Genomic DNA, 13,793 nt, shown 5'->3' with positions numbered 1-13,793 from the left:
GATTTGATTCAAAGATCAGTCATGTGTTTTCAATAAAACATTCCAGTTCTTTCATGATTGCAGCAGACTTACCATTGACCTCTTGCACTCAAAGAACGACGTCTGCAGAGCTTTGCAGTGGCCTTCCTTCAGACACTCGCTGGGCATCTTTCCCTCCTGATGAATGAAACCAGTTAGAATGCAATGAGCCCATCCTGAGCGTTCCAGCGTTGTTTAATCACAAGAGCAGAAACAACGGCTTCCACTTCCATACAGAACAGGACAGATTCACTAACTGAGGATTTTTGTGTCTGCCTGAATAGCCTATCATGCATACACCTTGCTGCTATCTAGCTATTTCTATTATTGTATTTTTTTAAACTTAATAACCACTTTATTTATATAGCACTTTTCAGAACAGTGCTCACAAAGTGCTCTGACAGTTAAAACATGCAAACACAATCATACAAGACATAGGAGACAAGTCAGAGCAATGACAAATAAATAGTAAAAATGACAATAAATTGAATGATTTGCCTAACGAGTACGCATATCAAACAAGGGAACCCGGCAGTTTGAAAGTTAAGGAACAAGATTGAGGGTTAAAATTAAGTTTAAAAAAAATAGAGAATCAAAGAATTAGAGAGACGACATCACATGAAAGAACCAATCAGCTAAAAGTAAAATAAAACCAAAGAGAACATCTAAAATAAACAGGACACAATGCAAAATAAAACACTAAAACTACATAAAGCTAAAAATAAACCTCACATAAAAGTAAGTCTGTAAAAGTGGGGTTTAAGAAGTGATTTTAAAGAAGGTACTGACTCTGCAAGCCTTTTCCCCTCAGACAAGTCGTTCCAACAACTTCCTACTTAGAACAGTCATGTTTCTGACCTAATTTTTGTCTTTAAAAAAAACAAACATCTTACAGCATATCGTTGATGCTATGGTAGTGCTATTCATTCAATTAAAGCACACTGAACTGAACTGGAAAATGTATTCGTAGTAAAATGCATTGTTAGACAGAAAAATAGTTCTGGGCATAAACTGGACAAAAGGTTACAAACAACTAAAAACAGTCGCTAGGTTAGCACTAGCACTGTTAATTAGCCAATGCTCTAAGTTAGCTAACACACCGTTAGCAAGTAAGCTTGCAAACAATCATATCAAATTGAACTTGTACACTGACGCCAAACTGAACAGTATTGTCTGTCGATTAAAAAAACTGCCATATGTGATAACATTGTAAGTACAGAATTCATATAAAATAAAATTGCCAGTTTTTTTAAAATAGTTTGGCGTGGCGTAGCTAGCTGCACAGCTAACCTCGTTTATGACCTCAGCAGCGGTTAGCTACATGCCAGCGAGCCTTTACTTTCCATTGCGCTCCCGTTATGACCAGATATCTGTGATACCGCAAAGTATGGTTTGTTGTGACACTGACAATTAAAGAGGGGTTTGAATAAACGCATTCAGCAGTAGTATAACTTACCTTAACAACACAATCGTGCTGAAGAAGACAAGCCTTAAAGTCTTCTCTGATCCCTGCGCATGCTCTGTGGTCCTCCTCTTTATCTTCGTAATATTTCGGCATTGTTTGGAATTCACTTTAACACAAATGCCGCCTCAAAAATCAACTCTCAAGTGCGGGAATCGTTTAGTTTCCACCAGTGACACCGATATTGTTATGAAAACTGTAAGCCACCATGTTCCTAAAACGGCATGATGGGAAACCGGATGTGACGGACTCAGAAGTGCATGCTGGGAGGAGTTGTAGTTTTTCGTGTATGTTGGGAACTTCAAAAATAATCCTTTTGTAAAACGTTAGCAGGCCACGCCAGATTTGTTTTCTGGTCGTTTTTGAGCAGTGAGTAGCTTTGAAATCAAACCTGGCAATGCAGATGACATGACTGATGCAAGTAGAACAAAAACACAGCACAAAATGGCCATGACTTCTAACAACTTTTATCATTTATTTTGAAGATGTCCATGAAAAACGATGCCAAAATCATCAGAGTCAGGCATACACATGTACACGATGAAGGCACATAAACAGATGAGTGTCTGGGGTTGTTTCTTTGTTTGTTTTTTGTCTACTGTCCACTTTGTATAAACACAGTAGGGGAGATCCAAGGATCACACGACCGTTTCATGCCATTTTCATGCATTCAGAGTCTGTAAGTAGATGCAGGAAAGGGGCATAAGCCAGTCCCGCTAGCACTACTGAAAATGCCCTTCCCCTTTCAAAACAACAGTTTAAGCAGCTCGCTCACATCTCCTCCCTGTTCAGATAACTTCAGGAAGAGGCAAAGACTGAACCACTTCTGTTTTCTCGAGAACAGCTCAAGTGTAGATGGTTTGATCGGGGTGAAGGAGCCTGCTCAGACCAAAAAAAACATCAAAACAAACAAAAAACAGTATTTATAAATTACAAGTAATATTCATGCATGTGAACAAGCATGATAACTGTCCCATTTTCACACCAGATCCACCAAAAGGCACTTCAGCACCCCCTTGAATAAACCACTACCATGTAAAATGAGTGAAGTTTCACCTACAAAAAAAAAAAAGTTCCCACTCACATCAGCCGCACACACAAAACATGCCACGTGGATTTCAATAAAGAGAGGAAAAAAGAGAGAGCGATAGAGGAAGAGATGATGCTTGATGTTGGTTTTTATATATATACAATCAGTGGTGCACTCTGCAAGAATTAGTAGTCATATTTTGTCCAATAAAAAAAAAAAAACAGATATGTAAACGGACAAAATGGATTGGGATGTGGCTTTGAAGGGAAAAACCTGGAAAATGGAAGATTGTGTACAATGAAGGATGTGATTGTAATAAAAAAAAGAAGTGAAAAAGCAGTGCAAATCACGCCGTTTCAGACGCTAACCTGGTACAACCAGATTTACCACTTTCATCAGCATTTCAGATATTGTTCTTGACATCCAATCACTAATTGGACTGTTGAGTGTTACTTTAAAAATATTAGTATATCCAGCAATTACTTGTAGGAAAAAAAAGTGAGAGGGAACAAATTGTAATAACCTTGCTGGGACAATTTCAAGGGACCTGGATTTAAGGCACATGTTTCCCAATTTTGACGCACATCAACAACTACTGGAACAGAATCTTTCACAACTTTCCTACCGTTCAGTGTTTGTGTAACAGTGAAAATTAACGGTTTTAGTTCAAGTGAAAAGAAACTGGTACAGACTGAAGCGAGCTACTCGCACCCACAGACAAACCGCTCTCCAAGTAGCTGCTAGAAAGAAAATGTACAACAGCAATTTAGAAAAAAACTAAAAGTACACAAAAACACAGACTCTGCGCTACCATAAACATCTCTTAATAGAATAAAAATATATTTTACCTCTTGTACAAATTAAAGATTTATTTCAAATAAATTAAGTCACCTTCATAGATCATCAGTCATAGCTGTAATAATATATCAATATAACAATATATTCCTTCAGGAAAATGGCGCCAAGGCAATGTCTGATTGGTTTACTATAAATGGACACTGAGGTCAAACAGCCTGTCAGACAAGAGGTGAGACAGATATGGTGTCATGGAACTGATTCTCTTGATGGACTCACCACTGATACTGGCCCACGGTCAAAGTTGTCACCGACTGGCTACAGGCAGGATTTTGGAACGGTAAGGTCATCCTGAGTATGTGTGTCAGGATGAGTGTTTAAATGTGACCTACTACACTCTGGGAGTGAGGGAAAACATTTTAGTTTGGGCTGGTGTTGATCTAGAGCTCCTTCATCTCTGCTGAGAACAGAGAGCAACTGGCCATTGGCGATGACAACATTCTTGATCATCGTGGGCTGTGCTGAGGCGCTAGTGACAGTGCAATGCCCCAGCGTGCCCGAAGGTGGCAGCATTGAGTAGCAGAGAAGGATTTGGCAGCATCTGCACCAGTGGCCAGGTGACTGGTTCTCTCCAGACGTGAAGATTCAACCTCAGTCGTCCAGGAATTTTTGTGATTGTTTTCAAAGCTGCAGAACAAACACAGTCGCTTTGAGAGCCAGAGCTGGGAACGGACGTCTCCACGCGCTCCGCTGTTGTTCTTCAGACAGTAGTATTCACATTCTCACAAATAAATGAAGAGCACAAGAGTGAGGGAGAGATGCAGAAAGAAAGGGAGGAAGCGACTGATGAGAAGCAAAAATAATAAGGTACATTAGGAGGGGCGGGGACAGAGAGGTGGCGTTCCTCAGACGAGCGACTCGAGTGGGCTCTAATGACTTCACTGCTGGTTGCTAGGTGCCAGAGGCTCTGCGTAAGCAGTCCAGGAGATTTTGGTCCCCCAGGGGCCATGATTCATGTACCCCCTCCACAACAGTCAGCCAGTTATCCTCTTTATATGAATCTGCAGAGAGAGAGCAGAGCACCGTTTGTGTTCCTGAATAAGAACGGAGCTAGAGGTGTTTGTTTTAATACTAAACGGAGAACGTGCAGTGTGACGACTTACTTCACTCAGGATGGCCCACACAGCGGAGTCCTTGAGAACCGAGAGCCGAAGCGCCAGAACGGGATTTAAGGAAGGATCTACAGCTCCTTCTGCCACGCCCTTCTCAAACTGACCTGAGTGTTCAAACACAGATCGACACACAAAAGCACGGATGAGGTCAAGGTTTGGACTGCACAGAGGAAAACCACCAGCACCAGTGAAAGAATTCAACAGGATCTAAAGACTGAGTGGACAAAAAAACACATTTGTTGATTATGGGGTTTATTTACTCAAACAAAACTGGTATTTTTGTTTACCAGATGGTCAGAAAAAAGAGGAAAACTTATGGATGTCTGTGAAAAAGGGAACAGACTCAGTGCCGTGACTGTATTTGTACCGATCACACTGACTGTTGTGTGTACTCAACCCCCAAAGGCCTATTCTCAGCCAGGAAAAACCCTGACAGTACCATAAATCACATTTATAGGGCGAGTGCACGGCAAATAATTCATCAGTCAACTAGGTGCTCAAGTGAGGAAGAAATAAATAAACGTGAAAGGAAACATTAACGGATTTACACTAAAGTATTAAACCAATATGTTGTGCACACACAGATAAAACTAAAACAGGTGATACGAACAAAAAGTGACCGATAAGGCGCCATCAGTGTGGAATCTGCTCAGGATGTTTCAGCGTTTCTATGCATTCATACGTTAAACTCACTCACCGATCCTGTAGAAGCGGTCCTCAGATCGCTTGTACTTCTCTTTGGTCTGCAGTCCACTTTCCTGACGTGGGAAGACGGCGGCAGAACAAAATGCGAGACACAAATTAAAACCTTAACGATTTCTAATTTGAGCGGCTTTCAGGCAGAGGATGGCGAGGCTTCAGGCGCTGGGATCACGATGTCAGAATGCATCACCTCTGGTACAGCAAGCAATTCTGTCACGCTCACATTCCTGTCAATAATCAATACGCTGCGTCCCTCAGAGCAACCACTCAATGTAATCTAATCAGAGCCGTTTGCACATCGCATCAGAGGAGGGTGGCAGACTGTGGTGTGTGTGTGTGTGTGTGTGTGTGTGTGTGTGTGTGTGTGTGTGTGTGTGTGTGTGTGTGTGTGTGTGTTTCCGTACCGAGACGGGGAGTATTTCCACTGTGGTGTTCTCGATCTTGTCCCCGGGGTGCTCCTGGTTACCGCTGCGAAACAGGAACCTGCCAATCAAATCAAGCATTCATTTTAATGTTTTCATCCATGGATAAGCATTCTGCCCCCCCCAGATGTGAAAGTGTGTAAACCCTTCTCCGTCATCAGGGCCTAAACGTCAGCTGGATTCATGCGTGCTTCTTGGATCTCGGTTCCGGGCATTTCTGCCCTGTTATCCAGTAAAAGCTCAGCAGATTTCAGACAAACTGGAGGATGATTTGAATCCACAAACCACAGGCAGAGTGTGAAATATGAGCTTCTTCTGACAAGATTCAGAAAACAGAAAATAGAGGACAATTATTCCCCACTTCATCTAAAACAGAGCCTTTTCTCAAGTTTGTGGGTGTGTATATTTATTTATATTAATGAATGCTAAGCAGCCAGAGAGTGGGAGGAACAGAGGCAGGGACAGATTTAGACAGAATGCTCTGTGATGATGCGTCTGAAGAGTCACAGCCAGAGAACGTGGTATCACTCAGAAGTGGACAAGAACCCACACTGAAACACCACATGGCTCTTTTCCTACTTACTTTCCCCTAAATGATGAGTTAATGTCCCTGTCCTGATGCTATATTGTACACAGGCAGTGAATAAAATCAACACGTCTCCATCTGACCAAGTATCAGCGTAAATTCAAAGCCCGATCCGCTACCACCTCCCTTCACACTCGCCGTCTTGTTCCCGTTCTACCTCGGCTCCACAGAGAGCAGGAACCTTAATTTAGAGCACTCTCATTAGCTCACCCTGATCCCCAGAGTGGAACAGACACACTAACTCACTCACATGCACTCTACAGCTAGACCTGAAGCGCTGAAGGACAGCAGGCTAAAATAAACCAGAAGACAGTGTTTTTCACATCTGTATGTCTGAAACGAAAGCATAGAACAAATAAATGAAGTTTCAAAGAATCCATTTATTGGTACTTTTCTCCTCATGTCTCTACATTTCTCCATCATATCCTCTAACACTGCACATGTCCCCGCTGTGGGAGTAATAAAGGCTCATCTTGTTCGAGGTGTGTTTGTGTTTCGGACACTCGTCTTATTATTTCACTGCAAATAAGAAGAAGCTGTGCACATGAACATCTGTCCCCTTCATGTTTACCTCTCTATGCTGACAGGCCTGTCAAATTTGAAGAGGATGTAGTCTCCTGCGGTGGGAGTGATGGCCCAGAAGAAGTCCTCTCCCAGGTACGTCTTCTCCAGTGTGTGACCCTGATACACCTGCATGACACAAGACACGGCTTCTGCATATGTGTTCCTCCTATCAGCTACACAATGGGTAATAACTGGACAGCAAAGGCAGCAATTCTGAAGCGATACCTTCATTGAAGTGGAGACCTCAGCTGGAGGGTTGACGTGCATCTTATGGAGCAATGGCTTCAGGAAGTCCTTGTCCTAGACAGAGGGGAAACCAATGTTTCTACACAGGAAATGGACTCAACTGCTGCTGAAAACAATCGGCAGGGCGTGAGACTCACTGTGAGTTTCTGTATCTTTCCAGCTAGAGAAGAATGGAGTCCCACATGTTGGAACAGAGAGGGTCTGAACCGCACACGGAGGCTGGATTTCTGCCGCTCGCAGTGTTTCTGGGGAACAAAACGGACAAAGTAAGACCGATGAGACCGGTTCCATGTGCACTGAAGCTCTCACGTACGCAGCAACCACAGCGCATCATACCGCATCTTTCTCAGGGTTGCAGACTTTAACCCAGAGAATGTGGTCCAGCAGCCAGTCGATGGGCTTCTCCTTGTAGAACATGAAAATGAACTCGACGATGAGGTTCAGGTCTGGAGCCTGGAACATCTTTCCTGTAGGGAAGAGAGAACAAGTTTTTAGATGAGGCTCGTTAGGAACCAGTTACTAGCAACAAGTTGATTAAACCACTAAAACAGCTTCGGGGACTTGTTGCTACACCGGAAATAAAAAGAGCACCACCAACTGGAACTGATACAACAAAACAGGCTCCTGTTGGGGAGACCAGTCTGTTAAAACCATGAAAGGCACGACAAATTACATCACTAAAACGTGCCTGATTGCAGAGTGCAGATTTGGAATTACTGTAATTATATTGGTGTCAGTACTCACAATTGATTGTCAGTTTTGCCTATATAAGGTAGGAACCTTTGTGGCTCGGTAGACTTTCCAGCCAGAAGGGACAAATCAGTTTTTGACCGCGGAATGCTGTTCGCGGAATGCCGAACCGTGAAAGACAACCTATGAATGGGAGCTTGTGCGCTTTGGAGTTTTTTGGAAAGCCAATAAAGACACTGTGTGGAGGGCAAGTTAAAACGAGTTGGACATTCATTTATTAGTACGGTTATTAAGCGTGTCAATTACGTTCTTATGATTCCTGGTTGGGCGCTCTCAGTGGCTTAAAGCTTTGGCTTAGCCCCTTTAACAGTGCCCTTAAATAACCTTTTAGCTGAGTGATGGTAGGAATTACTATAAAATCTACAAGGGGAAGATGGAAAAAGCAGCTGTCCAGAGACAAGCAGAAAACAGATCATGAATTATGTTCTCTAGAGTAAATCCTTCATCTCTTCCCATCAACATATCTGCGTTTATCAAAGCAGTTAAACTGTATATATATATATATATATATATATATATATACATACTATCAGCTGTGTAACAATACTTAGTTTTATGCTCAACTAGAACTAAATCCTTGTTTTGTTAAACTCAGATTATTAACCCTCCTGTTGTCCTCACGGGCACCAAAAAATATTGTCTGAAAAAAATTCAGCAAAAAAGATTCCTCAAATTTCTGAAAATTTGCAAAACCTTCAGGAAGAAAATTCCAGTAATTCTTTAAAAGTTTCCCTTCAAAGTTTTATTTTTGAAAATCCCCCAAATTTGGCAAAAAAATTCTTGTAAATATTTTCAAAAAATGAGGGAAAATCTTCAGCGAAATTTGATGGATTTTGGTTGATTTCTTTGAAAATATTCTTAAAGAAACATTTTTAACATTTCTTTTTTTCCACCAAAAAATGTTCAAAAGTTTCCCAAAAACGTAGAAAATGTGGACGTCAGAAGTTTCACTGTGAAAATAGATTTTTTTCTCCATACTTCGCCTGCTGCCTCCGCGACCCGCAAACGAATAAGCGGAAGAAAATGGATGGATGGATTTTTAAATTTTAAAAACGGGTTAATTTGACCTGCAGGATGACAGGAGGGTCAAACTAGTTATTATTGCAAGTTAATAAAATAAATATTGTAAAGTTCATACTGCTAATTAATGATTGTCTGGCATCATTAACAGAGCCCTTAATGAGCAATTTGAAAAACAAAACATTAAAAACAGTTTACTTGGATTAAGACAAATAGAACAGAATATAAATAGACCCATTCCTCATTTGCATATTTTAGTGACTTGCTTTTCCCTACCACCGACGATGACTTAATTTCCCCATCGATCAATACATTTTCCATCCTTTCTGTTGCAGCGGATGAAGCTGCATTGGACGGTTTATCATAAATCCTACAAGTATTACAGCATGTGAATACTCTGACAATGGATAGGAAAATCCACTCGGCAAGAAATGCCACTGTTCGCCTTTGCAATCAGCTTTGTTTGAGTATTGATCGGGTGCTTTAATGGCTCGTACCAATGAAGCCCAGCTGAGAGAACTCCAGGATCATCCAGTCCTCTGAAGACAGCTGCAGGGCGAAGTTCTTCATCGTGGCAAAGTAGTTGGGCTTGGCCACGATGTCGTCCTCCAGCTGAAGGAACACAGGCACAGAAAACTGGAAATGTAAGGCAGATGAAATCCCTTCTGGGGAGGAGTTAGGATTTACAGTTGATAGAGAGGGTGAGTAGCAGCAGGGGGACTCGTCTACGTTCACTCAGGGACAATCCTCTGAGTTACAAAACACTTCTGAGTTGCTACGCTAAACTACAGCAGCAGTGGACGCTACAGCAAACAGGCGATACCTCGTCCTCCAGGCGAGAGCAGGTAACGGAAACAACACACCATGAACAAGACAGAAAAATGACAGATTAATAACAGTTCAGTTCACATTTATGACGCCTAGTTTAGGCAAGACCACAGATAAGAGCTGTGGAAGTCTAAGAGGATTAGGCTAATAACAAAACTAAACTGTTTCCGAGGAACGACTGCAACAAGTTTCCATCAAGCACTCGCCATGTTTAATTTGGTCTGGCAAACACAAAGAAAACCAATGTTTGCCTAGTGACAGGCTTTCACCTTGACATGTTAGTAACCGCCTTCAGGACCTGTCTTAAAATAAACTCACACAAGTTGTAAAGGAAAGTAGAGGCACAACGCTTGGTTTATTCATTCTGAACTGTACGGCACATGACCTATGTTTCTGTTCGGTGTGTCCTGTGACTCGCTCTACACAAGCTGTTGTCTGTCAGCTACAGCATGCTAGCAGGGATTTATAAATCTATAACACTGTGTTCACTCAGACTACACGCTTTAATCAGCCTCTATGGGAGGCCGGAGTCTGCAGCTCCTCGGCTCAAAATCGACCAGCCATGAAGTGGAGATCAAAGTGAACTTAAAGACCCCAGTAGGTGTCGTGTAGTGACCATTCCAACAGAGTTTATTTAGCCCTCCTGTTATCCTCATTTACAGGCACAAAAAATATTGTTTCCTTGTCTGAAAAAATCCAAAAAATTCAGCAAAAAAAATTCCCCAAATTTCTGAAAATGTGCAAAAACCTTCAGAAAGAAAATTCCAATTCCTTAAAAGTTTCCCTTAAAAGTTTTGTTTAAAAAAAAAAATCGTCTAAATGTGGTAAAAAAAATTTGTGCAAATATTTTCAAAAAATAAGTAAAAATCTACAAAAAAATTCCTAAAAGTGATTACATATGTATCAGTAAATATTATATTTTCTTTAATAACATTCATGAAAAAAATCAACCAAAATCCAGAGATTTTTTTGTGAAAGTTCTTCAGAAACATTTTTAAAATGTCTTTTTTTCCCAACAAAAAATGTTCAAAATTTCCCAAAAATGTTGAAAATGTGGACATCAGAAGTTTCACTCTGAAAATATTATTTTTTTACCACATTTTCAAACTTTAAAACGGGTTAATTTGACTCGTAGGACGACACGAGGGTTAAACTAGTTACACACGTGGACAAAATTGTTGGTACCCCTCAGTTAAAGAAGGAAAAACCCACAATTCTCACTGAAATCACTTGAAACTCACAAAAGTAACAATAAATAAAAATTTATTGAAAATTAAATAATCAAAAACAGCCATTACTTTTGAATTGTTGATTAACATAATTATTTAAAAAAACAAACTAATGAAACAGGCCTGGACAAAAATGATGGTACCTCTATAAAAGATTGAAAACTATTTGACCAGAGTGACATGATTAACTCAGGTGTGTCATTTAATTGACATCACAGGTGTTTCCAAGCTCATAATCAGTCAGTCTGCCTATTTAAAGGGAGACAAGTAGTCACCCTGCTGTTTGGTGAAAAGGTGTGTACCACACTGAACATGGACAACAGAAAGCGAAGGAGAGAATTGTCCCAGGACATCCGAAAAAAAATGATAGACAAACATCTTAAAGGTAAAGGCTATAAGACCATCTCTAAACAGCTTGAAGTTCCTGTGACAACAGTGGCTCATATTATTCAGAAGTTCAAGACCCACGGGACAGTAGCCAACCTCCCTGGACGTGGCCGCAAGAGGAAAATTGATGACAAATTGAAGAGACGGATCGTTGGAATTGTATCCAAAGAGCCCAGAGCAACCTCCAAAGAAATTAAAGGTGAACTCCAAGGCCAAGGTACATCAGTGTCAGATCGCACCATTCGTCGTTGTTTGAGCCAAAGTGGACTTCATGGGAGACGACCAAGGAGGACACCACTGCTGAAAAAAACTCATAAAAAAGCCAGACTGGAATTTGCAAAAATGCATGTTGACAAGCCACAAAGCTTCTGGGAGAATGTCCTTTGGACAGATGAGACCAAACTGGAGCTTTTTGGTAAGGCACATCAACTCTATGTTCATAGACTCAAAAACCAAGCATACGAAGAAAAGAACACTGTCCCTACGGTGAAACATGGAGGAGGCTCAGTAATGTTTTGGGGCTGCTTTGCTGCATCTGGCACAGGGTGTCTTGAAAGTGTGCAAGGTACGATGAAATCTGAAGACTATCAAGGCATTCTGGAGAGAAATGTGCTGCCTAGTGTCAGAAAGCTTGGTCTCAGTCGCAGGTCATGGGTCTTCCAACAGGACAACGATCCAAAACACACAGCCAAAAACACCCAAGAATGGCTGAGAGAAAAGCGTTGGACTATTCTAAAGTGGCCTTCTATGAGCCCAGATCTGAATCCCATTGAACATATGTGGAAGGAGCTGAAACATGCCATTTGGAGAAGACACCCATCAAACCTGAGACAACTGGAGCTGTTTGCTCATGAGGAGTGGGCCAAAATACCTGTTGACAGCTGCAGAACGCTCATTGACAAATACAGAAATCGTTTAATTGCAGTGATTGCCTCAAAAGGTTGTGCAACAAAATATTAAGTTATGGGTACCATCATTTTTGTCCAGCCCTATTTCATTAGTTTGTTTTTTTAAATAATTATGTTAATCAACAATTCAAAAGTGATGGCTGATTTTGATTATTTAATTTTCAATAAATTTTTATTTATTGTTACTTTTGTGAGTTTCAAGTGATTTCAGTGACAATTGTGGGTTTTTCCTTCTTTAACTGAGGGGTACCAACAATTTTGTCCACGTGTGTATGTCTTCAATGATGCACAACAGAAAGAGAAAGTATTTTCTGACCATGCAAGTTAATAAAATAAAAAGTTCATACTACTAATTAATGATTACCTGACATGAATTAGGAACATGTTGTACTCGTCCTAATGAGCACACATGCCAGCGAGTTTATTTTTATTTTGCATATTTTCTTTTTGGCAAAAGACTAGTTTTAGGTGAATTAATTATTAAACAGTTTTGGCCAATGATCAACTGAATGTTTCCATCTTTCAAAATAAGACAGCTGCATTTTATTTTTCAACCACGACTCCAAAACTGACCGAACCCGAACTGTTTTCTAGAACCGTTACACCACTAGTGGGACATTTGTTCATTTATGGTTGAATTTAAGGACTTACCTGGACATAATAAACCCCTTTGCTCACAGCATACATCATCAGGAAGGAATAATCCAGATTCTGCTTTGTTCGCCATCTAAACAAAAATCAGGAACACATTAAAATAAAAACCATGTGCACAAAAAACTGAACCATTTTAAGATATATTCAGGGATACTATGGTAGCAGAAAGCAGGTCAGACACACTGATTTACATACAAAAAGCAGAACTGTACTCTCAGGTATAGGGAAGGTTCCAACAGCACTCTGAATAATTTACAAACCAAAGCTGTCACACTAATTGTTTGATCTAAATGATGCTGCAGTCCGATAAATAGTTGGTCACTGAGGGCTGCAGGAGGCACAGAGAAACACACAGCGGTACACGTGCACACAAACCCACATACTTTTAATGCACAGGTGAAGAGACACTCCAAAAATGAGAGCATGAATTTAAATCGCACGCTTAAAGCCGGCTAGATGGTCGAGCTCTGCCACTGCTTTGGCTGTGAGGGTATATTACACACCTTTTTACAATAACACACACAGTCTAAAATAACACTTACACCACCATGTTAAACAGGATTCTAACTGTTCAGAATGCTATCAGAAGCATCTGTGCTGAAAAACACCCACTAACAAACACAGCACACGGTCCTCTCCGCCTCAGGGCGATTATCCGGCTCCGCTGGTGTCGGCACAAACTGCACCATAAACAGATTTCTAATGAAGCCAGTTGTTAGCCAGCTATAAAGAGAAGATAAGCGCAGAGGATAATCAGAGCGAGCACTACAGAGAGGCAGAGATAGAGGGTGCTGCTGCTGATGACCTTGCTCTGACTTTGAGAGACGCCTGTGGAATACTAAGCACCTCGGCAGCCTACCTAAAAGCCCTCGCTGCTCTCTCTCTCCCTCCCACTTTCCCCCTGACTCATCCTTCTGGTTTTTCTGCAATCCTCATCACAGCTCTCCTGCATTTAATTCTCACAGTCCTGCTTTCTCCACCATTTCCATAATCGTATCCGTCATTGTTTTTTTCTAATTA

General features: G+C 41.0%; 2 protein-coding genes across 3 annotated transcripts in view; both read right to left on the bottom strand.

Moving 5' to 3' along the window:
• LOC110959998 (cytochrome c oxidase assembly factor 5) overlaps positions 1-1,727 on the bottom strand; it is a 523,208-nt gene extending 521,481 nt beyond the window's left edge. For both annotated transcript variants that reach the window (XM_051958515.1, XM_051958514.1), the window contains exons 1-2: positions 1,475-1,727; positions 73-156 (exon numbers count right to left, since the gene is read on the bottom strand). In XM_051958515.1, the coding sequence (XP_051814475.1) occupies positions 73-156; positions 1,475-1,576 (186 nt within the window). In that variant the 5' untranslated portion in view covers positions 1,577-1,727. The remainder of the gene's footprint in view (positions 1-72; positions 157-1,474) is intronic.
• A 204-nt stretch (positions 1,728-1,931) lies between these two features.
• mgat4a (alpha-1,3-mannosyl-glycoprotein 4-beta-N-acetylglucosaminyltransferase A) overlaps positions 1,932-13,793 on the bottom strand; it is a 51,613-nt gene continuing 39,751 nt past the window's right edge. Inside the window, exons 7-16 of the mRNA XM_051958500.1 lie at positions 12,771-12,846; positions 9,265-9,379; positions 7,334-7,464; positions 7,135-7,242; positions 6,977-7,051; positions 6,759-6,877; positions 5,584-5,662; positions 5,175-5,235; positions 4,469-4,581; positions 1,932-4,366 (exon numbers count right to left, since the gene is read on the bottom strand). Coding sequence (XP_051814460.1) covers positions 4,340-4,366; positions 4,469-4,581; positions 5,175-5,235; positions 5,584-5,662; positions 6,759-6,877; positions 6,977-7,051; positions 7,135-7,242; positions 7,334-7,464; positions 9,265-9,379; positions 12,771-12,846 — 904 coding nt within the window. The 3' untranslated portion in view covers positions 1,932-4,339. The remainder of the gene's footprint in view (positions 4,367-4,468; positions 4,582-5,174; positions 5,236-5,583; positions 5,663-6,758; positions 6,878-6,976; positions 7,052-7,134; positions 7,243-7,333; positions 7,465-9,264; positions 9,380-12,770; positions 12,847-13,793) is intronic.

Source organism: Acanthochromis polyacanthus, chromosome 14 (genome assembly GCF_021347895.1).
Source record: "Acanthochromis polyacanthus isolate Apoly-LR-REF ecotype Palm Island chromosome 14, KAUST_Apoly_ChrSc, whole genome shotgun sequence".
NCBI lineage: Eukaryota > Metazoa > Chordata > Actinopteri > Pomacentridae > Acanthochromis > Acanthochromis polyacanthus.
The sequence above is the reverse complement of the archived record's forward strand: the minus strand, read 5'-3'. Positions and strand labels throughout refer to the sequence as shown.